This window comes from Diceros bicornis, chromosome 13 (genome assembly GCF_020826845.1).
Source record: "Diceros bicornis minor isolate mBicDic1 chromosome 13, mDicBic1.mat.cur, whole genome shotgun sequence".
NCBI lineage: Eukaryota > Metazoa > Chordata > Mammalia > Perissodactyla > Rhinocerotidae > Diceros > Diceros bicornis.
In genome coordinates this window covers 15,314,547-15,341,764 of record NC_080752.1, presented here as the reverse complement: position 1 = coordinate 15,341,764, position 27,218 = coordinate 15,314,547, and the positions used below count along the sequence as shown (strand labels likewise).

Below are 27,218 nucleotides of genomic sequence, written 5' to 3'. Positions count from 1 at the left end.
GCCACTTCCTATTTCCAAGCAGTGTCTACATATTTACAGAATATAGATCTTAAACACTGTTTTAAAATAGGTAATCCCTTGTAATGATTTTTTGAATTGTGAACATTTTGAATATTAATGAGGAAGGTCAAAGTGACTGATTTTACTAATATATCCAAACTATGGGGCAAACAATTTTACTATAAATCTGCCATATAAAAAGCTTAAACATTCAGTGAATATGTAAGACCAAAAAAAAACTATTCAAACTGGTCTTATATATACATGAGTGGGGAAATACTGCTAGTTTTCTTCACAAAAGAATAAATATACATAGTTTATAAATATTTGAGAAAACATTTAACCTCACCTTGATCAAATCAAACAAAAAGATACCATTTTTAACCAATCAAATTGGTAAAGATGTTTTAAAATGGGACTAATCAAAGCTAGGGAGACTATGGCAAGACAGCCACCTCCATATGGTACTGGTGAAAGTTCAAACTGGTACAACCTTTTTTGGAAAGCAATGTACAAAATTATAAAGAGCCTTTAAAATGCCTTGAAAACCATTCTGTGGAAATAATCAAGCAGAGGCAAAGTTTTACACACAAAAGTATCTGTTCATCACATTGTTGTAACAGTGAAAAACTAGATAATCTAGAAGTAAAATAACTGGGGAATGGTTATATATATATTATGAGCTAGCCATATGACAGAGTACTTTGTTCCTATTTTAAATAATGTTTATAAAGTTCTTAACAATCTAAGAAAATGCTTATTATATAATCCTGGTAAAAAATGCAAGCAACCAATTAGATATTTATCTACCCTTCCATCCAACAAATATTTACTGAACGCCTATTATGTGCCAGACATTGCACAAGGCTCAGAAGATCCATCAATAAACAAGACAGGCATGGTCTTTTCCCTCATGAAGCTGACAGTCTGAGATATAAAGATGCAGGCATTCACAATACGGTCTGATAATGCTATCACAGGCATTAGCACAGGTGCTACAAGCACACAGAGGACTATCTAGCACAGCTTGGAAGATCAAACAATGATTCCCAGATGAATGGAGATCTCAACTGAAGTCCTATGAATAAAGAGGACCTAGCCAGGCAAAAAGGAGGAATTCTAAGAATGCTTCAAGAAGTGAGATGAGCATGTGCAAAAAAGGAACATGGCCTACTTAAGGAATAGAAAGTTAAGTGAGTGAGGCCAGAGAGTGCTCAAGACAGTCAATATGAGAGTGAGAGAGAGAGAGGCGGGGAGGGAGAGAGGGAGAGAGAGAGAGAACATGAATGAATACTGGAAGTACTTCCAGATTTTGCAATAATTTCAATCGCACCATACCATTGATACTGTAGTAGATCTGGTACACTGCAATAAATCTCTATGCTATCTCATATGTGGCAAAAAAGGAAGAAGGGAGGGAGGGAATAAAGATCCATATTATCAACTTATTTTCTTGTCATTTATTTGCTTTTGACAAAAGATGACTGTCAGTGGGAAAACATACTGATTATCTCAGCTTTCTGGTTGCCTACTTTCAGAATAAACTGGCGTTTTTTATATTTCTAAAATCTAGATCTGTGAAGGGTGGAAGTCAAAAGTTGGTGTCAAAGATCCACTTGCCAAGAAGGCGTAGCAACCAGTTATGAAAGCATAAACTATCTGAGAAAAAATTTTTTTTAATTTTCCTTTCTTGGATAATTTCTGGCACTGAATTGAAAACCATATTTTTCCTCTGCCTGGAAAAAACAAACTATCAAATATGAATATCATATACTTATAAATTGTGGATGGATATAGGAATGGGCATCCCTCAAAGCAGTATATTCAAACAGTAATGCCTCTGATGAAGGGAAAAAAAATTTTTGTCACCTGATTACTTCATTTTAGTGATATCTTGCTGCAAAAATTTCCTAACAAGATAGTCAATCTTTTTATGTAAAAATAACTAGCCTAGGACTCAGCTACATAGGTATATAGTCTGGTTGCTACTAAAAATAAACCATTCAAACATGTACCAAACACTCCACTAAGCAATGAAGATACAAAGAACTCACAGTGTAATATAAAGTGCTAATAAAGATAAATACTAAGTGCCATGGAAAACCACAGAATGGAAAAACTACAGGGGATAGCATTTTGAGATACTACCTGAGGTCCTTTCTTCCTCTGTTTCCTTGAACCCATAACTCTTCCTATACCATTAAGACAGGAAGTACAAAAAAGTTATAACTCAGCTTTAGTTTCAAATTATACATCTAAAGGACTTAGTATAAACAACATAAAAAAGCATGTTTTTCTATTATTGGAGGTGGGCTTTTTGAGAAAGAAAAGGTGTGTTGAGTTTCAAAGGGCAAAAAGCTTTAATGGATTCAGCATACATTGAAGGACGCATACTTACGTAAGAGCAGTTTTTTCCTCCAAAAGTTAAAAAATTTTCCACCTATAATGCTACCAAATGTAAAATATCTTTCAAAAACAAAAGTAATATAAAGACATTTTCAGACATACAAAGCTGAAAGAATTCATCACCATACTGCAATACCCACACTATAAGAAATGTTGAAGTCCTTTAGGCAGAAGGAAAATGACAGCACACGGAAATATGGATTTACACAAAGGAATGAAGAGTACTGGAAGTGGTAATTTCCTGGATAAATAAGGTTTCTTCCTTACTGTTTAAATCTCTTTAAAAGATAATTGTTGAAGCAAAAAAAAAGAAATTTCTTGTGGGGTTTATAACACATGTAAAATAAAAATTCACAACAACAGTATTACAAGGCCTGGACAGAAGAAATGCAGGTATACTATTATAAGGTTCTTTTACTATTAGTGAAGTGGTATAATATCACTTGAAGATAGACTATGATAAGATAAAGATAAAATGAAGTCATAAAAAATATTCAATTAATCCCAAAAAAGGTAAAAAATAAAAAAAAAAGGAAAAAAGAAATAAAGAACAGCTGAGACAAAGAGAACACAAATACCAAGACAGACTCAAACGTAATCATGTTAAAAATCACATCCAATGTAAATGGTCTAAACATCCCAATTAAATGCAGAGATTGATAGAGTAGAGAAAAAAAGCAAGATCCAACTAAACGCTGCCAATGCACTTTAAATATAAAGTCACAAATAGGTTAAAAGTAAAAGAATAGAAAAAGATATACCATGTTAACATTAGTTAAAATTTGAAAGCTGGAGTGGCTATGTTAAAACAGTCACAGTAGATTTGAGAGCAAAGACTTGCCAGGGAAAGAAGACCATTTCATAATGATGAAGGGGAAAACATAAAACTGTCTTACAGATCATAGAATTGTCTATATCAAAAACCTGACGGAGTTTTTTTAAGAGCTACTAGAATTAATAAGTGAATTTTAGCAAGAATATGAGATGAATATATAAAAATCAATTGTATTTCTATATATTAGCAATGAAATATTGAAACTGAAAAACTAGCATTTACAATAGCATCAAAAATACGAAATACTGAGTGACATCAGCATCACGGCAGAGTGAACTTTTCCCCTTAGACTCTCCCCCACTAAGATACAACAAAAAAGACGTTCATATGCTAACAGAGGACATTCAAACAACACAAAAGATGTCTGAGAGACCCACGCAGCGTTACATCTGAAGGTGGAGGTGCTGGAACCCCTGGAGGAAGTGGAACAAGGTAACGAGAGCTCCTCTCCTCCAAGTTCTCTCACAGCCTGTGGGAAATTCCCATACGGAGGGGGCCAAACTGTTGTGGGGGTATCTTCATCAAGCTAGCACCCCAGGAGAGCAGATAGTGAGGGAAGAGCGAGAAGCCCCCAGGATTGGGTAGGCAAAAGAAAGAGCCCCTCCCTCCACCCAGAGTACCAGCACAGCTGGTCGGCCAGAACACCCGCAGATTGCAGCGGGCTCAGAATACACAGCTCTTGACCCTGCCAGTCGTGGCAGGTGGAAGCTGCAACTAGATATTTTCAGCACAAGGAAAAATAAGCCCATGCCCTCAAGCAGTATGGAAAATATATTAAATTTCCAGACCAGAAGAAAAATGACAAGCACCCAGAAATCAATCCTGAAGGCACAGAAATTTATAACCTAATGACAGAGAATTCAAAATAGCTATCATAAAATAGCTCAACAAATTACAAGAAAATATAGATAGACAATTCAATGAAATCAGGAACTTCTTCACAAAAGAGATTGAAGCTATAAAGAAAAATCAGAAATGTTGGAGATGAAAAACACAACAGAGGAGATAAAGAAAAATCTGGAATCTTTAAAGAACAGAGCTGACAATATGGAGGAAAGAATTAGCAATATTGAAGACAGGAATGCATAAATGCTCCAGATGGAGGAGGAGAGAGAACTAAGACTAAAAAGAAATGAAGAAGTTCTCTGAGAAATATCTGACTCAATTAGGAAATGCCACATAAGGATTATAGGTATTCCAGAGGGAGAAGAGAGGGGAAAAAGGAGCAGAGAGCTTGTTCAAAGAAATAATAGCTGAGGGGCCGGCCCAGTGGTGCAGCGGTTAAGTTTGCACGTTCCACTTCGGTGGCCTGGGGCTCACCAGTTCGGATCCTGGGCACGGACCTACTCACCTCTCATCAAGCCATGCTGAGGCGGCATCCCATATAGAAGAGCTACAACTCTACAACTATGATACACAACTATGTACTGGGCTTTGGGGAGCAAAAAGAAAAAAAGGGGAAGATTGGCAACAGATGTTAGCACAGAGCCAATTTTTCTCAAAAAAAAAAAAAAAAAGAAAAGAAATAACAGCTGAGAACTTCCCAAACCTGGGGAAGGAGCTGGAAATACAAGTGAATGAAGTCAGCAGATCTCCTAAATATATCAACATTAAAAGACCCTCTCCAAGGCATATGTAGTCAAGCTGGCAAAAGTCAATGATAAAGAAAAAATATTAAAGGCAGCAAGACAAAAAAAATAATGTACAAAGGAATTCCTATCAGGCTCTCACCCGATTTCTGGGCAGAAACTTTACAGGCTAGGAGAGAGTGGAATGATATATTCAAAATTCTGAAAAACAAAAACTCTCAGCCAAGAATACTCTATCCAGTGAAAATATCCTTCAGGTATGATGGAGAAATAACAACTATCCCAGATAAACAAAAGCTAAGGGACTTCATTGCCACAAGACGCCCACTACAAGAAATGCTCAAAAAGGCCCTCATGCCTGAAAAAAAAAAAAGAGAGAAAGGGGATACAAAGCTTTGAACAAGGAGAAAAACAGGTAGATAAAATCAGAAAAATTGCACCTCTCTATCAGGATACGTTAGCAAACACTTAGTTATAACATCACAGATTAAGGGAAGGAAAACACCAAAAATAAATATAACCTCATCACTTTAAACAAACTCACAACACAAGATGGAATAAGTTGTGACAATAATAACTTAGAAGGGGAAGGATGGAATCGACTTAGTCTAAGGAAATAAGAGGCTATCAGAAAATGGACGATCTCATCTACGAGATTTTTAATACAAACCTCATGGTAACTACTAAACAAATAATCAGAACAGAGACACATACGATAAATAAAGAGAAAACTAAGAAAACCATTGGACAGAACCACCAAACTGAATTGGTAATCCAAAACACACAGGATGAGAAACAAAGGAAATGCAAAAGAACCAGAAAATGAGCGATAAAATAGCAACAATAAGCCCTCATATATCAATAATCACTCTAAATGTAAATGGTTTGAATTCGCCAATCAAAAGACACAAGGTGGCGGGATGGATTAAAAAAGAAGATCCAAAAATATGCTGCATCCAGGAACCACATCTCAGCTCTAAAGACAAACACAGGCTCAGAGTGAAAGGACGGAAGAAAATACTCCAAGCTAATGGCAAACAAAAGAAAGCAGGTGTTGCCATACTTATATCAGACAAAGTAGACTTCAAGATAAAAGAGGTAATGAGAGACAAAGAGGGGCAATATACAATGATAAAAGAGACACTCCACCAAGAATACATATCACTTATCAATATATATGCACCCAACACAGGAGAACCAAAGTACATAAAGCAAGAATTAACAAACCTAAAAGGAGATATTAACAACAACAACATAATACTGGGGATCTTAACATCCCTCTTACGTCTATCAATGGATAGATCATCCAGACAGAAAGTCAATAAGGAAATAGTGGACTTAAATGAAAAACTAGATGAGATAGACTTAATAGATATATAGAGAGCACTCCATCCAAACACAGCAGATTACACCTGCTTCTCAAGCGTGCATGGAACATTCTCAAGGATAGACCATATGTTGGGAAACAAAGCAAGCCTCTATAAATTTGACAAGATTGAAATCATAACAAGCATCTTTTCCAACCATAAGGCTATGAAACTAGAAATCAACTATAACAAAAAACTGGGAAAGTGACAAAGATGTGGAGACTAAACAACATGCTACTGAACAACCAATGGATGACTGAAAGAATTAAAGGAGAAATCAAAACATATCTGGAGACAAATGAAAATGAAAATACACCATACCAACTCATATGGGATGTAGCAAAAGCAATCCTGAGAGGGAAACTCATAGCACTACAAGCCCACCTTAACAAACAAGAAAAATCCCAAATAAGCAACCTTAAACTACACATAACAGAATTAGAAAAAGAAGAACAAACTTTCCCTCCCAAAGTCAGCAGAAGGAGGGAAATAATAAAAATTAGAGCAGAAATAAATGAAATTGAAACCAAACAAACAGTAAAAGGGATCAATGAAACAAACAGCTGGTTCTTTGAGAAAATAAACAAAATTGATGAACCCTTAGCCAGACTCACTAAGAAAAAAAGAGAGAAGGCTCAAATCAATAAAATTAGATATGAAAGAGGAGAAATTACAATGGATACCACAGAAATACAAAGGACTATAAGAGAATACCATGAAAAACTATATGCCAACAAATTGGACAATCTAGAAGAAATAGATAAATTCTTAGACTCATACAACCTCCCAAAACTGAATCAAGAAGAAATAGAGAATCTGAATAGACTAATCACAAGTAAAGAGTTTGAAACAATAATCAAAAACCTCCCAAAAAATAAAAGTCCACAACCAGATGGCTTCTCTGGAGAATTTTACCAAACATTCAAAGAAGACTTAATACCTATCCTTCTCAAACTATTCCAAAAAATAAAGGAAGATGGAACACTTCCTAACACATTCTACAAGGCCAACATCACCCTGATACCAAAGCAAGACAAGGACAATACAAAGAAAGAAAATTACAGGCCAACATTGCTGACAAACAAAGATGCAAAAATCCTCAATAAAATATTGGCAAACTGAATACGGCAATACATTAAAAAGATCATACACCATGATCAAGTGGGATTTACACCAGGGACACACGGATGGTTCAACATCCACAAATCAATCAATGTGACATACCACATTAACAAAACGAGGAATAAAAACCACATGATCATCTCAATAGATGCAGAGAAAGCATTTGACAAGATCCAACATCCTTTCATGATTAAAAACTCTCAACAAAATGGGTACAGAAGGAAAATACCTCAACATAATAAAGGCCATATACGACAAACCCACAGCCAACATCATACTCAACGGGGAAAAACTGAAAGCCATTCCTCTGAGAACAGGAACAAGATAAGGGTGCCCACTCTCGCCACTCTTACTCAACATAGTACTGGAGGTTTTGGCCAGAACACTTAGGCAAGAAAAAGGAATAAAAGGAAACCAAATAGGCAATGAACAAATGAAACTCGCTGTTTGCAGACGACATGATTTTATATATAGAAAACCCTAAAGAATCCATTGGAAAACTATTAGAAATAATCAACTACAGCAAAGTTGCAGGGTACAAAATCCACTTACAAAAATCAGTTGTATTTCTATACTCAATAATGAACTAATGGAGAACTCAAGAAGACAATCGCATTTACAATCACAACAAAAAGAATAAAATATCTAGGAATAAATTTAACCAAGGAGGTGAAAGACCTATACAATGAAAACTGTAAGACATTATTGAAAGAAATCAATGATGACACAAAAAAATGGAAAGATATCCCACGTACATGGACTGGAAGAACAAACATAGTTAAAATGTCCATACTACCTAAAGCAATCTACAGCTTCAATGCAATCCTAATCAGAATCCCAATGACATTTTTCACGGAAATAGAACAAAGAATACTAAAATTCATATGGGGCAATAAAAGATCCCGAATAGCTAAAGCAATCCTGAGAAAAAAGAACAAAGCTGGAGGCATCACAATCCCTGACTTCAAAATATATTACAAAGCTATAATAATTAAAATAGCATGGTACTGGTACAAAAACAGACACACAGATCAACGGGACAGAACTGAAAGCCCAGAAATAAAATCACACATCTACGGACAGCTAATCTTTGACAAGCAGCTAAGAACATACAATGGAGAAAGGAAAGTGTCTTCAATAAATGGTGCTGGGAAAACTGGACAGCCACATGCAAAACAATCAAAGTAGACTATTTTCTTTTGCCACACACAAAAATTAACTTAAAATGGATCAAAGACTTGAAGCTAAGACCTGAAACAATAAAATTCCTGGAAGAAAATATAGGCAGTACACTATTTGACATGGGTCATAGAGGGATCTTTTCGAATTCCATGTCTACTTAGACAAGGGAAACAAAAGAAAAAATAAACAAGTGGGACTTCATCAGACTAAAGAGCTTCTGCAAGGCAAATGAAACCAGGATCAAAATGAAAAGACAACCCACCATCTGGGAGAAAATATTTGCAAATCATATATCCGACAAGAGGTTAATCTCCATAATATATAAAGAACTCACACAACTGAACAACAAAAAAACAAACAACCTGATCAAAAAATAGGCAGAGGATATGAAAAGACACTTTTCCAAGGAAGATATACAGATGGCTGATAGGCACATGAAAAGATGTTCAACATCACTAATCATCAGGGAAATGCAAATCAAAACTACACTAAGATATCACCTTACACCATGAGAATGGCTATAATCACCAAGACAAAAACTAACAAATGTTAGAGACGTTGTGGAGAAATCGGAACCCTAATTCACTGCTGGTTGGAATGCAAACTGGTGCAGCCTCTATGGAAAACAGTATAGAGATTCCTCAAAGAATTAAAAATAGAAATATCTTATGATCCAGCTATCCCACTACTGGGTATCTATCCAAAGAACCTGAAATCAACAATCCAAAGAGGCTTATGTGCCCCTAAGTTCATTGCAGCATTATTCACTATAGCCAAGAAGTGGAAGCAACCCAAGTGTCCCTCGACTGAGGATTGGATCAAGAAGATGTGGTATATATATACAATGGAATACTATGCAGCCATAAAAAAGACAAAATCATCCCATTTGCAACAACATGGATGGACCTGGAAGGTATCATGTTAACCGAAATAAGCCAGACAGAGAAAGACAAACACCGTATGATTTCACTCATATGTGGAAGATAAACTAACACATGGACAGAGAGAACAGTTTGGTGGTTACCAGGGGGAAGGGGGTTGGGGGGTGGGCACAAGGGGAGAGGGGACGCATTTATATGCTGACTGACAAACAATAATGTACAACTAAAATTTCACAATGTTATAAACTATTATGACATCAATAAAAAAATGAATTGAACATTAAAAAAAATGAAAAAATGAGATAAATCTGACAAAAGATATGTAAGACCTATACAGTGAAAACTAGAATACATTGCTGGGAAAAGTGAAAGAAGACCTAAATAAATGGAGATATATACTTTGTTCATGGGTCAGAAGTTGATTATATGTTAATTTTACCTCAATAAAACTGTTAAAATAATAAAATAAAATATGGGGTACATAGACATGATCTTCCTTCTCTCTATTCTTTTTACTTGGCAAGAGCAATAAAAACCAGTACTTGCTCCTAGCTATCTCCACCTGGGAACAGTATCAAGAATAAACACCCTCTCTTGGGCTCCATTTCTCCTGGCACTGGAGAGTGTTCATTCAAGTCTAATGATAAATCTTACCTCTCCTCACATCACAGTGGTAAAAATGCAAAATTCTGGGCAATGGGAATGAGGATGGGTGGCCTGTAGAATATGCTGGAAAGTGAAATAAATGCTTCAATAAAAAGCTATTGAGCCCTTACTGACTTACTGACTTTTTAGAGTCAGAATTGGACTGAGGTCTTGCCAGTCAACGTCCTAGGATGTATTTCTTTTGGTAACCTCTTTTAGAGTAGAAGAGCCAAGCCATGGTTTGAGTATACCAGGTCCTCTGGCTAAAATCCCATTTACTCTCATTTCATTTTCATCCAGTTCCTTAAACCCTAAAAGTTTAGAATACCTTTAAAAGTAATGAAACATATAAACAAAAATCACATGTTAGAATAATATATGTGGGCCGGCCCAGTGGCTTAGCGGTTAAGTGAGAGCGCTCCGGTACTGGTGGCCCGGGTTTGGATCCCGGGCGCGCACCCAGGCACTGCTTCTCCGGCCACACTGAGGCCGCGTCCCACATACAGCAACTAGAAGGATGTGCATCTATGACATACAACTATCTACTGGGGCTTTGGGAGGAAAAAATAAATAAAATGAAATTATCAAAAAAAAAAAAAAGAATAATATATGTACCATTAAAAACATCAAGAACTATGAATCACTATGTTGTATACTGAAACTAATACAATATTGTATGTCAACTATACTTAAATTTTTTAAAAAATCAAGAACTGTATGAATTCAGGAAAAAAAATTACATCCCATTAGGGAATCAGAGCATCTTAGAATTAGAAAGGATCTAAGAGTTCATCAAATCTAAGGCCCTAACAGGTGGGCAATTCCCCTTACAACATTCCTTTCAAGTTGTTACTTCTATTTCTCGTGCACAGTCTGTGTGATAGGTAATGCACTCTCTTAGGAGGCAACCTACTTCACTTTTGAGAAGCCATGTTAGAAAGTTCTTTTCTGTATCAGCCCCAAATCTACCTTCCCATAAATTCTTCCCGATGATGCCAATTCTTACCACACTAAACAAGTTTATTCCCTCTGCCCCATACCACCTTTCAGATGTTAAAGGAGCAATTCATTTATTCAACTATCCTCTTTACATGTGCAAAGTCTTGTACTGGGCACTGTTTAGGGTACAGAGAGAAATGAAATATGGATCTTGCCCTCACAGACTTGTAGTCAAATAGGGGATATTTTTAAAAAGCCATAAATAATTATAACACATACTACAAGCATAAGTGTCAAAAGAGAAGTACTGACAAAATATAACAAGAGTCCAGAAAGGGGAAAGACTAATTCAATCTATGAAAGGATCAAGAAATCAGGAAAAGCTTCATAAGAAAGATAACACTTGAGACGGATTTTGAAGATGGGCGTTTCTACTGAGGAAAGGGCTTTGAAGTAGAGTGTAGTGGTTAAGAGCTTGAACTCTAGAAATACACCGCCTGGGTTCAAATCCTAGCTTTGCTACTCTCTAGCTTGGTGACTCTGAGCAAGTTACTTTGTGCCTCTATTTTCCTCTTCTATAAAATATAAAAATAGATTTGAGAATTAGATACATTTACACCTGAAGAATACTTAGAACAGTACCCAGCACTAGCACTGTATAAGTATTTGCTGTTGTTATTATTGAGAAAACAGCAAAGATAGTGTTTGTAGAGGTGAGAAGGCATTAAACACTTCTGGTAAAAGCAAATAGTCCAGTTTAGTTTACACATGCTTCCTCTTTCTGCATCTCCTCCCCCAAAACCCTACTAGATGTAAGGGCTAGCACAGAACCTGGTACACAGTGGGTATTTGATAAATCTTCACCCTTGTCATTCCCCCTTCCGTTTTTCTTCTCTTCGTAGTTCTGATTTGTGCTTTGCCTATGGCACTTAAACCTGCCTTGTATTATAATTATTTGTGTTACTACATTATCTGCCTCTTGTATGCTTCCAGAGGGCAAGGGTTACCTTGTGTATCCTAGTCCCACCCTGGCTGTGCATGAGAGCTCTTTGGGGAACTTTAAAAAATATATAAATTGTTAGGATCAACCAGACCTAGGAATCAGAATTTCCAAGGGTAGGGCAGGAATACTTCTTTTTAAGAGCTACAGGAGATTCTGAATCAGTCCATCAGTAGACTCCATATCGAGAATCAGTTACCTACATCACCTAAGGATAAGGTGGGCACACAATAAGCATTTGTTGAACTTTCACGGACTGAAAAATGGAAGATCAGGACCTAAAACTAGGTTGAAGCCATACTGGAAAGGCACTAAATGCCAGGCTGAATTGGTAAAAGGCCAAACTAAATAACCAGCTTCCAACTTCAAAGTAACAATCCCTTATCAGGAGCTTTCTCTCAAGGGCACTTTCATGCCCTTCCAGCAGATCACAGACATTAATATGTATTTTCAAAAATCAGAGATAGCTAAGAATAAGCTAAAGTCAAATTTTACTTAATTTTAAACAAGCGTTCAGTAAGTGTTGCACAATATATGTGAAAGCACGTTAAAAATTGGAATAAAATATGATACTATTATTTGGACATTAATTTGTTTTTTGTCATATGACCACCGCAAAGTAAACCAAAAAAAAAAAAAAAAAAAAAACCACCTCAGGTTTAATGTGATTTTTCTAATTGGAAAATCTAAAAGGAATTCATGTTTTCTTTTTTTTTTTTAAAGATTTTATTTATTTATTTATTTTCCCCCCAAAGCCCCAGTAGATAGTTGTATGTCATAGCTGCACATCCTTCTAGTTGCTGTATGTGGGACGCGGCCTCAGCATGGCCGGAGAAGCAGTGCCTCGGTGCACGCCCGCGATTCGCGCCCGGGGTTCCGAACCCGGGCCGCCAGCAGCGGAGCACGCACACTTAACCGCTAAGCCACGGGGCCGGCCCCAGGAATTCATGTTTTTAAACTGACAGTGAACAAAAGATTTGATTCAAATGCTTAAGTCTATCTTTTTCTTCTATTATGGGTACTATTACGGCAGCTAGAAGCTTTTTTTCACCCAGATCTGAACAAGTTAAAATCAGAAACCAAAAACATAGAACTATAAATTTTAAAGCTAACTCCAATACTGAGTTCCCACCAAAGGAGCAATATCTTACAATTAAACTAATACCGAATCTTAAACCCTCGCCATCCCATCTTAACTCAGCATGTTTTGGAAGCACTTACTTGACCATTTTCTGATTCTCTTAGAAAACGATTGCAGTTTGTTATCCAAGTAACCAAGGCAAAAATATTAAACTACGCAGAGCTGTCATTCTGATATATTTTCCAGGAGTTGGAATTCTTTCTTGGGCTATGGCTAATAGTTATATGTTATATTTACTTGAAATACATCCAAATCCTCAATATGTAGCAAGTAAACATTTACTCTTCAATAATTCCTCATCCTTATTCAGACTACCAATCAAGTCATCAAGATTTTTAAGTTTTTCCCACCAAATGCTACACCACCACCAAATACGATATATCCTTCAGAGACTGATGATAAGAGGAAAATTTTACCAACAGCGTAGACTCAAATATTGGAAAGGGTTTTAAAAGGATACTGCGGAACATGTGAGTCTCTCTTTGAAGTATTTAAAAATTGGGTAAATTCTATCTTCCTGAGGTGTTTTAGGTTAGCTTTTTAGTCCACAAGGGAAAAAATTGGATGACCTGCCAAGATTGGCAAAATTGTTTACATTTGATTAAAAAAAAAAAAATCAGTGTTGACAAGATTGTAGAAAAAGAAGCACTCTCATGCTCTATTGTTGGGAATACACATTGGTATAATCTTTTTTGAAGAAAACTTGGCAAAATCCAGCAATTTTTAAATATTTACTATCCTCTAAATACACTATATCCTAGTGACATTGTGAAACCACTGTTTGGAATTTATCCTATGAGTATACTTGAAAAAGTATGCAAAGACACAATTGCAGCATTGTTTGTAACAAACTTGACACCTATATATCTTATTGAAACCAGTAAGTAAATGACTAGGTAAATTTCTTACAATGAGAATACTATGTAGGCATTAAAAAGGATAAAGACCATCTACAAGCAATAATATAAAAAGATTTTTTAAGATATAAGTTAAAAAAAGTCTACAGTGCGATAAATATACACATATACACACATACATAAAGATTGTATAAATACACATATACGGATGTATTTGTATAGGCATAACAATTTTTGGAAAAATACAAAAGAAATGTTAAAAGGAGTTGACTCTGAGGAATAGAACTAAGGGTAAACAGGAAGAGAAAGACTTATTAAAGGTTAAAATTTGTCATCCAGCTATAATATTAAAAGCATATGACAATCCTTTGGAGAACTATTTGGCAGTTTCTTATAATGTTAAACATACATCTGCCCTATGACCTGTCACTTTCACTCTGAGTTATTAACCCAAGAGAAATGCAAAAGGTATGTTCACAAATAAATTTGTACAAAAATGTTCATAGCATCCTTACTCATAATAGCTGTGAACAGGAAAAAAACTCAAATGTCTATCAACAGGAAAATGGATAAACAAACTGGTATATTTAAACAATGGAATACTATTTAGCAATAAAAAAGAATGAACCACTGATACAAAAAAAAAAATTAGATAAATCTTACCTTCCACTGAGTGAAGGAAGCCAGACACAAAAGAGTACATATACACACTGTATGATTCCATTTATACGAAGTTCTAGGATCAGAAAAACTAATCTACAATGATAGAAGTCAAAAAGTCTTATCCTGGTTGAGGGGGAGGGGGCAGGAGAGTGGGAGAAGGGAATTCAGGGGATTTACTGGAAACAGACAAAATGGAACTTTCTGGGGTAATGGAAATGTTCTATATCTTATTTTGGCTGGTAGTTACATGGATGTATACAACTGTCAAAACCAATCATCCATTTAAAGCTTACAATTCAATGGTTTTTAGTATATTCACAGGTAACTGCAACCATCACCACAATCAATTTTAGAACATATTCATTACCTCAAAAAGAAATCCCATACTCTTTAGCTATCACTCTTCTATCTCCCAGTTCTAAACCATTACTAATCTACTTTCTGTTTCTATAGGTTTGTTTACTCTGATCATTTCATATAAATGGAATCATATAACATGTGGTATTTTGTGACTGCCTTATTTCACTTAGCAAAATGTTTTCAAAGTTCATCTGTGTTGTAGCATGTGTCAGTACTTCATTGCTTTTATGGCCGAAGAATATTCCATTGTATGAATATACCACATTTTGTTTATCCATTCAACAGCTGATGAAAGACATCTGGGTTGTCTCCACCTTTTTGGCTATTATGAATAGTGCTGCTAAAAACAACTGTTTTTTATAAGAACAGTGCATTTTATTGCATGAAAATTATACTTCAATTTTAAGAAAGACTATGGATATGAAAAAATCATATTGTTACTACAAAGCATGATTTCTGAGTGTTTCAGTGGATGGCAGAACAAAAATATCTCAGAATGGCAAACAAGTCAATGATAGTAAAAGCATGTTCTTTCAGAGGAGAAAAAAGTTATGTGTCAATAAAAACAACTAACTGAAATGTCACATTCATCTCTTGATGAAACAGAAGTTTCCTATATGAGAGCAATGAAGCTGTCTGAAAGGAGAATTTAAATCACTGTCTCAAATGTAAACTGTAACCCTTTAAGGCTTCAGTGACCATACCACAGAAACGTTTATTATCACCCTGACTTCTCTATGTCCCATTAGCAACAAAATCAACACTGAAGTGTGACCTAATTCTTTTGAGGGATAAAGGAAACAGTTTAGTCTATTTATCAAAGGCAGAAAAGTAGTTGAAAAATAATGTCAATGTAGCACTGGGCACAATATTTACTAGAGATATTGATTCCTTGAGGCTGTCATACTAGAAGGAAAATTATTTTCTTTACAAATTAAAGAATGTTCTTGGGCCGGCCCCGTGGCTTGGCGGTTGGGTGCGCGCCCTCCGCTGCTGGCGGCCCGGGTTCGGATCCTGGGCGTGCACCACGCACCGCTTCTCCCGTCATGTTGAGGCCGCGTCCCACGTACAGCAACTAGAAGGATGTACAGCTGTGACATACAACTATCTACTGGGGCTTTGGGGGCAAAAATAAATAAATAAAATCTTTAAAAAAAAAAAAAAAAAGAATGTTCTTTTCCCAAAATGGTTAAAAATTATTTTTCATGCTGTGAATCAAACAAGGGCTTTATTAATAACAACAGTTATCTGGATCCATTATGGCTTCCTTTTGCAGAAATGGTGAGAGGAGAATACTAGCAATTATTGTTTTGGGAACTCTGCTCTACACTTTACGTAAACATGTTTCCTCATTTAATCCACAGAACAGCCCTACAAGGTGGATACTATATTGTCTTCCCATTTTACAGATAAAAAAAGTAGGATCAACAAAACTATATACTGAAAAGAGTGAACAGGCTAAGATCAAATCCAAGACTTCATACAGAACACATACCTGCAATTGAGGTACAGCCCTTACATATCCCTTTCCATTCACAGCCACTACTCCTAAAAGCTTATCAGCACTATTGTTGCCACGTTCTCACTTCCTTTTTTTTTTTTATCTTTTTTTTGTTTGTTTATTGCAGTAACATTGGTTTATAACATTGTAAAAATTTCAGGTGTACATCATTATACTTCTATTTCTGCATGGATTACATTATGTTCTCATGACCTGAACAGACATTTCTCCAAAGAAGATACACAGATGGCCAACAGGCACATGAAAAGATGTTCAGTATCATTAATTATCAGGGAAATGCAAATCAAAACTACAATGAGATATCACCTCACCCCGTCAGAATGGCTATAATTAACAAGACAGGAAACAACAAGTGTTGGAGAGGATGTGGAGAGAACGGAACTCTCATACACTGCTGGTGGGAGTGCAAACTGGTGTAGCCACTATGGAAAACAGTATGGAGATTCCTCAAAAAATCAAGGATAGAACTACCATACGATCCAACTGTTCCACTGCTGGGTGTTTATCCAAAGAATGTGAAAACATCACGTTCTCACTTCTAATTTGTTCTGAATTCCCATGTGCTTCCACGCAAAACATTTTACTAAAATTGCTCCAAGGCTGCCAATGTCTTGATAATAGTCAAATCCAAAGGACACTTTCCATTCTTTATTGATGTAACTTTTCTGCCCTGACCTCTTTCTTTCGAAACACTCTCCTCCCTTGGATAAATGATCATTTCTTCTCATTATTCTTAAATGTCTCTTCTTCTCCACCTACACCTTTAATTTTTATATCCCCTAGGGTTTTATCCTTGATCTTTGTGCTGGATCTGCCAACATTCCACATAGTATTTCTCTGATTAAGAAGCTCATTTAACAGCCTCTCACCCTGAAGCAGTTGGTCTGATAGAATAATGTAAAGGCCTTTTGAAGACTCTATAATGGTGCCAGCAATACTTTGCAGGGCTGGGGAAATATCCTCCAAAATGTGGAACATACTTTGAATCAATGATGCTGTTTTTCAATAGGCAGGATACACAAATCTCCTTGGAACCAAGGATAAAAAAGGGAGTGGCTCCTCTCACTATTATCCATAATGATTCACTAGTAAAATTTTTATTTGCCATTCCCGAAACTTGGGACTCGCTGGTTTAGAAGTCATAGACACAGCAATGGTTCCACTGAAGTGGAAGCAAGCAGAGACTGCCACCTGGCTACTGGGCTCCACATGACACTGAACTAAGAGGTGAAGAAGGGTTAAGTCAATCAGGTGATTGACCTGATTATCATGAGAATACTGGGTTGCTACTACACAATGAGGACAAAAAGGATTAGCCTGGAACTCAAAAGATGCTATGGGGTTCCTCTTAGCACTCCCATGTCTTGTAGTAAAAGTTTTGCTAATTTTTACTACAATAACCGAAAGAAGCAGGACTACTAAGGGCACAGATTATTCAGGAATGAAGGTTTGAGTCACATTACCAGGTAAGAAACTATGAATGAGGTGCTTACAAAGGGCAAAAGGAATATGGTATGGGTAGTAGAAGAAAGAAATTATAAATACCAGCTATAACTACCTACAAGTTAACGGAAATAAGGACTTAATTGTTAGTGACATGTAGCAGAAAAAGGACTTTAATAGTTCAATAGGACTATCTTCCTTGCTTTGACATTAATATATTTGTATATATTAAACCGATTATTTTTGTTTTCCTCTCTTCCATTACCTATCATCTAACATAAATGTATGTTAATAGAGACTAACTTTTGTCTAAACATACACTTTACTTTTTAGAGCAGTTTTAGGTTCATAGCAAAATATAGCGAAAAGTACAGAAATTTCCCATATACTCCCTGCCCCACACATATGCATAGCTTCCCCCACTATCAACGTCCTGCCCCAGAGTGGTACATTTGTTACAAATGATGAACCTACACTGACATATCATTATTACCCAAAGTTCATAGTTTACGTTAGGGTTTGCTCTTGGTGTTGTATACATTTGACAAATGTCTGTGGCATGCAGCCACCATTATAGTATGATACAGAAAAATCCTCCGTGTTCTACCTATTCATCCCTCCCTCTCCCCTAATCTCTAATCTTTTTACTGTTCCCACAGTTTTGCCTTTTCCAGAATGTCATATGTTGGAATCATACAGTATGTAGCCTTTTCAGATCGGCTTCTTTCACTGAGCAATATGAATTTAAGGTTCCTCCATGTCTTTGCATCACTTGATAGCTAATTTTTTTTTAAGCACTGAATAATATTCCATTGTCTGCATGTACCACTGTTTATTTATCCATTCACCTACTGAAAGACATTTTGGTTGCCTCTTAATTTTGGCAATTTTAAGTAAAGCTGCTATAAACATCCATGTGCAGGTTTTTGTGTGGATATAAGTCTTCAACTCATTTTGGTAAATGCCAAGAAGCACAAGTGCCGGATTGTATGGTAGGAGGATGTTTCATTTTGTAAGAAACTGACAACATTTGTCATTTGGTTGGTCCAATCCAACCGTTTTGGATTTTGGACATTCTAATAGGTAGGTAGTGGTATCTCACTGTTGTTTTAATTTACAATTTCCTAATGACATATAATGTTGAGGATCTTTCCATATGCTTATTTGCCATCTGTATATCTTCTTTAGTGAGGTGTCTGTTTGGGTCTTTTGCCCATTTTTTAAGCAGATTGTTCATTTTTTTCTTGTCTACTTTTAGGAGTTCTTTGTATATTTTAGATAATAGTCCTTCAGTAGATGTGTCTTTTGCAAATATCTTCTCCCAGTCTGTGGCCTGTCTTCTCATTCTCTTGAACTTCTGTCTTTTTTATCCCTCTATCTCTCCATTATGTATTTCATTCTTTTGTGTTAAATAGGTATTTTCTAGTGGACCATTTTAATTCTTTGTTATTTCTTTTACTACATATTTTTTAGTTATTTTCTTAGTGGTTGCTCTAGGAATTACAATTAACACCTTAATTTATAGCAATCTAGTTCGGATTAATACCAACAATTTCAATAGTATACAAAAAATTTGCTCCTATATAGCTCTATTCCCTCTTCCTCCTTTGTGTTATTATTGTCATACAAATTATATCTTTATACATTGTATGCCTATCAACTCAGGCTATTACTTTATGCAGTTGTATTTTAAATCAGATAGGAGGGGGAAAAGTAACAAAAAATACACTTATATTGTCTTTTATATTTACCAATGTAGTTATATTTACCAGTGCTATTAATTTCTTCATGTGCTCTTTATTTCACTGTCTAGTGCTCTTTCGTTTCAGTCTGAGTGACTCTCTTTATAAAGTATTTCTTGTAGGGGAGGTCTGCTAGTGATAAATTCTCAGTTTTTGTTTATCTGGGAATATCTTAATTTCTCCTTCATTTTTTAAGGACAGTTTTGCTGAATACAGAATTCTTGGTTGGCAGTTTCTTTCATCACACTACCTCAATGGCTTCTGAAGAGAAATCAGCTGGTGAGTCTTATTGACGATCTCTTGTACATGATGAGTCGCTTCTTTGTTGTTGCTCTCAATATTCTTTTTGTCTTTTGCTTCCAACAGTTTGAATATGACGTGTCTAGGTGTAGATCTCTTTGAGGTATCCGTCCTTAAAGTTTGTTGTACTTCTTGCATATGTTATCTTAATGTTTTTTTCCTCAAGTTTAAGGAGTTATCAGCCATTATTTCTTCAAATACGCCCCTTTCTCTCCCCTCCTTCTGGGACCATCATTATGTATATGTTGCTACTGTTGCTGGTGTCCCACAGGTCTCTGAGGCTCTCTTCATTTTTCTTCATTCTTTTTTTTTTTCCCTGTTCCTCAGACTGGATAATCTCAATTCACCTATCTTAAAGTCTTAAAGTTCACTGATTTTTTCTTCTGCCTGCTCAAATCTGGTGTCGAGCCCCTCTAGAGAATTGTTCATTTCAGTTACTATACTTCTCAACTCCAGAATTTATTTGCTTCTCTTCTCTAATTTCTATCTAGTAATTGATATTCTCTATTTGGTGAAACATTGTTATACTTTCCCTTAGTTCTTTATATATAGCTTCCTTCAGTTCTTTGAACATACTTAAATACCTGATTTAAAGTCTTTAGCAAATCAATTGTTTGAGCTTCTTCAGTTTCTATTGACTGCTTTTTTTTCCTGTGTGGGCCATACTCTCATCTCCTTGGATGTCTCACAGCTTTTTGTTGAAAACTAGACATTTTAACTGACATAATGTGGCAACTCTAGAAATCAGTTTCACCCCCTTTCCCAGAGTTGTTTGTTGTTGTTTTTGATCTAGTAACTTTTCCAAACTCATTCTTTGTCACAATTGGCCACTGAATTTTCTTCTTGGTTAGCTTAGTGGTCAGCTAATGACTAGACAGAGATTTCCTTAAATGCCTGGAACTAACAAATCTCCCAGTCTTCACTGAGGTTCTGTGTGTGCTGGGGCACTTAGCCAGGCAGTTTACAACTCCACCTTAGCCTTTACTTTCTGCTTGTGCAGAGCCCCCAAGATCAGGCAGAGTAAGAGCTTAGGAACTTCTCAGATCTTTCTTGAGTATGCACACAGCCTTGGGCATATGCACAGCCTTATGTATGTACTTGGTATTCTAGATTTCCAGGAATATGTCAGATTTTTTCAAAGTTCTCTATGAACATCTCATTCCCCAGCTCTTCCTTTTAAGTGTTTTGGCAACAGTTGTTGCTGACTGTTCTTGACAAATGACTCTGAGGAAAATACTGTTTGCACTGGGAAAGTTCTCAGTTAGGTTACATAAAGACAAGCTTTCAAGTCAAGTTTACCAGGGAACTGCCAGACAGGTCATAATGACTATTCTCTGACAATGGGACTTTGAAAGAGCTCCAACTCCATTTTGACTCCTCCAGTGCCAGCTAGGCTGCTAGTTTTCACCATGATTGCAGGCTGTTGGTTTTAAAGACTACTATGGAGGTAGGGAAAATGAGGTGGTATTAGAGGAAGTCAAAATGCCACAAAGCTTGCTGTACTTACAGAGACGCAGCTGTTTGTTTGTTTTTAAATAAATGTTCCCCCAATTGTTGTAAACCTTTTGTTAATTTCCAAAGTTCTGAAAAAAGTGGATCTTGACAATTTTTGCAAGTGTTCTTGGTACTTTTATAAAGAAGAATATTTTCAGATGCTGTTATTCTGCCACTCCCAGTGACATCACTCTCATTCCCCTCATTTTTAGATTTCTTTGAAAGATATTAGATTTGTTTAAAGCAATAATAATAATAGTATATTGTGGGGTTTATAATACATTTAGAAGTACACACAGGACAGTAATATCACAAAGGACAAAAGAAGGTACAGGGAAATATGCTGTTGTAAAAATCCCTTACATTATATGTGAAATGATATAACACTATTTGAAGGTAAACTGTGGTAAATTAAAGATGCACGTTGTAAATCCTAGAGCAAACACTAAAAAATAAGAAAAAGAAACAATTCAATAGAAGAGAGAAAATAAAATACTAAAAAAAAACCCAATTAATAAAATGATAGCATGAAGAAAAGAACCAAAGAACAGACAAGACAGAAAACAAATAGCAAGGTGGCACCTTAAACTGCAATTATCTGTGTGCATATCTATCTACCTATCTCTCTCTTACTCTCTGTCTATCTATGTACATCCATTTTCTCTACTAGATTATAAGCTTACAATTTGAGTGATAAATGGAAATAAATCAGTTAATTGCTGTAATGAATACACTGTTAATTCTAACTTCTCTATTTTGGAATTTGTGAGAATTTATAAATTTTATAAATTTAAAATTTAAATTTTATATATATTTAATTTAAATATAAATTTAAAATATATAAAATTTTACCAAATTAATATATAAGACAATATGGAAAAAATACAAAACTCACCTATCTTCATAAAAATAAATCCCAGAATTTTAGTGCTAAGTTATTTTAGAAACTGCTTTGTACGATTTCTTCATTTTACAATTAAGGAAACTTTGAGTCAAAGTGATCAATTGACTAATTGACAATTAATTAAAATAGTCACATGGCCAGTCAGCAGTAGAGTAAAATTTGTATTTCATAACTTCTACTCCAGTTCTCTTAAGAGAAGAAAATTTCCATGCAACACCAACCACATATACAACCATATACAAATAATGTGCTCATTTCAAATGATGCTTTTCTAGCAGGTCTAGCAAAATCTCTATTTGGAAACATCTTGTTAGCTGAGTTGTATACCTATCTGAAAATAATCAAACTTTTAAAAATATATACTGTTGAATTTAGAGTTTCAACTAATTCAAATTCTCATCAATTAATCAAGGTTATTACTATACTTAAAGGAAAATCAAAAATACCATGGCTAAACAATCATTTAAGGCAGTGGCTACCAAGTTCAGAGAATACAATCTTTCATTCAAATCAATGACTATATCATTCACACTTTTTTGTGTGTGTGTGAGGAAGATCAGCCCTGAGCTAACATCTGATGCCAATCATCCTCTTTTTGCTGAGGAAGATTGGCCCTGGGCTAACATCCATGCCCATCCTCCTCTACTTTATATGGGACGCCTGCCACAGCATGGCTTGACAAGTGGTACGTCAGTTCACACCTGGGTTCCGAACCTGCGAACCCTGGGCCATCAAAGTGGAGCACGTGAACTTAACCACTTTGCCACAGGCCAGCTCCTCATTCACACTTTTTATGTAACAAAAAATGTATGAAATTTGTATTTAATATTACCTGTAGCTCCTAGTGGGTGTCCCTTGGAAATCAATCCACCACTAGGATTTATGACCCACTTTCCTCCATAAGTATTATCTCCTCTGTCAACCAGTTTTCCACCTTGTCCTACAGAAGGAAAAATGATATTCACAAATGTTAAAAATAACATTGGAACAAATAATTTTTTTAACTTCCAAATAGCCAAGAATTTCTTGGAGCAAACATTTCTTAACAGCTCAAACTAACATCAAATTGATACAAGCACTTCTAAAAGTTAGGTAATAAATGTTGACTAACAAAGGCTTATACTTTCAGAACATTTCCTGCATGAAACAAAGATCCTATTAATTCCTAAGAGCTCTCTGGCTTCCAAAATTGCTATAAATATAATAGAGATTCAGAGAACCAGAAAAAAAGAACTGAAATGTATACAATAGCTATAATAATTATATCAGCTTTAAAAATTTGTAATTTTGCCAAAATGTATTCATTTCCATTTTCAACTATACTGTTATATACTATATCAATATTCTTTTTTTTTTTTTTGGTGAGGAAGATTGGCCCTGAGCTAACATGCACCGCCAATCTTCTTCTTTTTGCTGACATCCATGCCTATCTTCCTCTATTTTGTATGTGGGATGCTGCTACAACATGGCTTGGTGAGTGGTCCGTAGGTCCGCGCCCAGGATCTGAACTTGCAAAGCATGGGCCGCTGAAGTGGAGCGTGTGAACTTAACCACTACGCAACCAGGTTGGCCCTATATCAATATTCTTAATAAACAGGGGGGAGGATGGGAGAAGGACAGCAAAAAAAAAAGCACTTTCATGAAATGAAGGGAAGTGGTTTAAAATACTGTTGAGCCATAAATGTAAGCTTAAAAGAAAAAAACGTGCAGCACATGCTTGGCAGCTTCAACATTCCTCTCAATTCCCTGGTCATTCTTCCAAGTGGTTAAGAAGTAAATAAAAATGCATGCATTATATAAAATATTCTTTCAGATGGTTTATCTGATAATGAGAGGTAGAATCTCCAAACAATGATGATAACGGTGGTGGTGATGCCATCAGAGGTGGCTAATAGCTTTTAAGCACTGACTCTGTGCCAGGCCTTGTTCTAATTATTTTACATATATTTACATAATTTACTCCTCAATCCTATGAAGTAGGTACTATCACTCTCATTTTACAGATGAGGAAATAGACACATAGATATTAAGTAACCAGCCCAAGGTAACAGCAGGGGATCTAGAATTAATACTCATACATTTTATGGCCTTTAAAAGCTGAAGAGTTTCTCTTTTGGTAAAATGAAACACACTAATCATAGAATTTTATTGATTAACCCTTTTTTTTTTTTTTTTTGGTGAGGAAGATCAGCCCTGAGCTAACATCCATGCTAATCCTCCTCTCCTTGCTGAGGAAGACCAGCTCTGAGCTAACATCCATTGCCAATCCTCCTCCTTTTTTTCCCCAAAGTCCCAGTAGACAGTTGTATGTCACAGTTGCACATCCTTCTAGTTGCTGTATGTGGGACGTGGCCTCAGCATGGCCGGAGAAGCGGTGCGCCGGTGCACGCCCGGGATCCGAACCCGGGCCGCCAATAGTGGAGCACGCGCACTTAACTGCTAAGCCACGGGGCCGGCCCTAACACTTCTAATTTGACTTTAAATCTAGGTTGTAGATTAAAAACCATCCATTGAGGCTATTAACAAGACAAGAAACAACAAGTGTTGGAGAGGATGTGGAGAAAAGGGAACCCTCATACACTGCTGGTGGGAATGCAAATTGGTGCAGCCAGTATGGAAAATAGTAAGGAGATTTCTCAAAAAATTAAAAATAGAAATACCATATGATCTAGCTATTCCACTACTGAGTATTTATCCAAAAGATATGAAATCACCAATTCAAAGAGATTTATGCACCCCTATGTTCATCATAGCATTATTCACAATAGCCAAGACATGGAAGCAACCCAAGTGCCCATCAATGGATGAATGGATAAAGAAGATGTGGTATATATATCCCTACACAATGGAATACTACTCAGCCATAAAAAAAGACAAAATCATGCTATTTGCGACAACATGGATAGACCTTGAGGGTATTATGCTAAGCGAAATAAGCCAGACAGAGAAAGACAAATACCATATGATTTCACTCATATGTGGAAGATAAACAACCACATAGATAAGGAGAACAGATTAATGATTACTAGAGGAAAAGGGGGTGGCGGAGGGCAAAAGAGGTAAAGGGGCACGTGTATATGGTGACAGATAAAAACTAGCAATAATGCAATCTATACAGAAACTTAAATATAATAATGTACACCTGAAATTTACACAATGTTAAAAGCCAAGGGACCGGCCCGGTGGCACAAGCGGTTAAATGCGCACGCTCCGCTGAGGCGGCCCGGGGTTTGCCGGTTCGGATCCCGGGTGCGCACTGACGCACCGCTTGGCAAGCCATGCTGTGGCGGTGTCCCATATAAAGTGGAGGAAGATGGGCACGGATGTTAGCCAAGGGGCAGTCTTCCTCAGCAAAAAGAGGAGGATTGGCAGATGTTAGCTCAGGGCCGATCTTCCTCACAAAAAATAAATAAATAAAAGCTAATATGACTTCAATAAAATAAAAAAGTAAAAAAGAAAAAAAAAACTTCCATTGAGGCATTGTTTTATTTTTTGGTATGTTTCTGGCACAGCACCTGATACAAGCCTCTCATCCCAACAGGTATTCTACCTGCTATTACTGCTTTCAAAACTGCTAAAATTGTTACTGTACCCAATAACAGCAGACTGAACACAAACCAACCCCAAGAAGTAAATAACTTACTGCATGGTTTTTCCATAATATATACAATCCTATGAAATATCAAAAGATTCCACAAGGAAGTTATCTTAAACTCATCAACTATAAATGATCCAGAGATGAAAGTACTGTAAACAACCACTCTCAAATACCACAGATAGAAAAATAAATGTGAACACTTTTAGAAAGCAATTATGATGCCTATTATACGCCCAAAACTGCCCTGGAAAATTGAGGACACCACAGTGAATGAAACAGACAAATATCCCTGTTCTCATAGAGTTTAATTTATCATGGGGAGATGCGTGAGGAAGAGACAGACAATATGTAAGATAAGTAAAATATATAATATGTGATGAGTGGTGATAAGTATCATGGAAAAAGAAGGCAGGAAAAGGGGTATAGGAAGTGTTGGGACAAGGACGACAGAGGTGAGAAGTTTACATTTTATTTTTTTTATTATTTATTTATTTATTTTGAGGAAGATTAGCCCTGAGATAACATCTGATGCCAATCCTCCTCTTTTTGCTGAGGAAGACTGGCCCTGGGCTAACATCTGTGCCCATCTTCCTCTACTTTATATGGGACACTGCCACAGCATAGGTTGACAAGCAGTGCGTCACTCTGTGCCCGGGATCCGAACCTGTGAACCCCGGGCCGCCAAAGCAGAGCACAGGAACTTAACCACTACACCACTGGGCTGGCCCCAGAAGTTTACATTTTAAACAAAGTAATCGGAGAAGGGTTCCACTGAGAAGGTGACACTTGGTCAAAGACCTAAGGGGACTGAGGGAGCGAATCATACAGATATTTGGAACAAAGGCCCCGAGCTAGGAGCAAGCCTAGAGTGTTTGAAGGAGGCCAGCGCAGCTGCAGCAAAGTAAGAGTCAGAAGGAAGTAGGAGAAATCAGAGGGATGGGAGTGGGGAGTAAAGAGGACAGATCACATTTGGCTTTTAATTTGAATGAGATGAAGAGAGGAATAACACTGATCTGCTGTTTGCTTTTAACAAGATCATTAAAGCTTCAGCATAGAGAACAGGCTGTAAGGAGACAAGGCAGAAACAAGGGGACCAGTTACGAGACTTCTACAATAACGTAAATGAGAAGGATGGTGGTCTGGACTAGGCTGGTAGTGATAAAAAGTAAGATGTGGTCATATTCTGGATATATTTTGAAGGGAGAGTCCATAGCCAATAGGATTTAGA

At 36.4% G+C, this 27,218-nt stretch overlaps 1 protein-coding gene across 1 annotated transcript in view; it reads right to left on the bottom strand.

Annotated features, from left to right (window-relative positions):
- SCP2 (sterol carrier protein 2) overlaps positions 1-27,218 on the bottom strand; it is a 126,845-nt gene that overhangs the window by 35,762 nt on the left and 63,865 nt on the right. Inside the window, exon 11 of the mRNA XM_058552445.1 lies at positions 23,225-23,332. Coding sequence (XP_058408428.1) covers positions 23,225-23,332 — 108 coding nt within the window. The remainder of the gene's footprint in view (positions 1-23,224; positions 23,333-27,218) is intronic.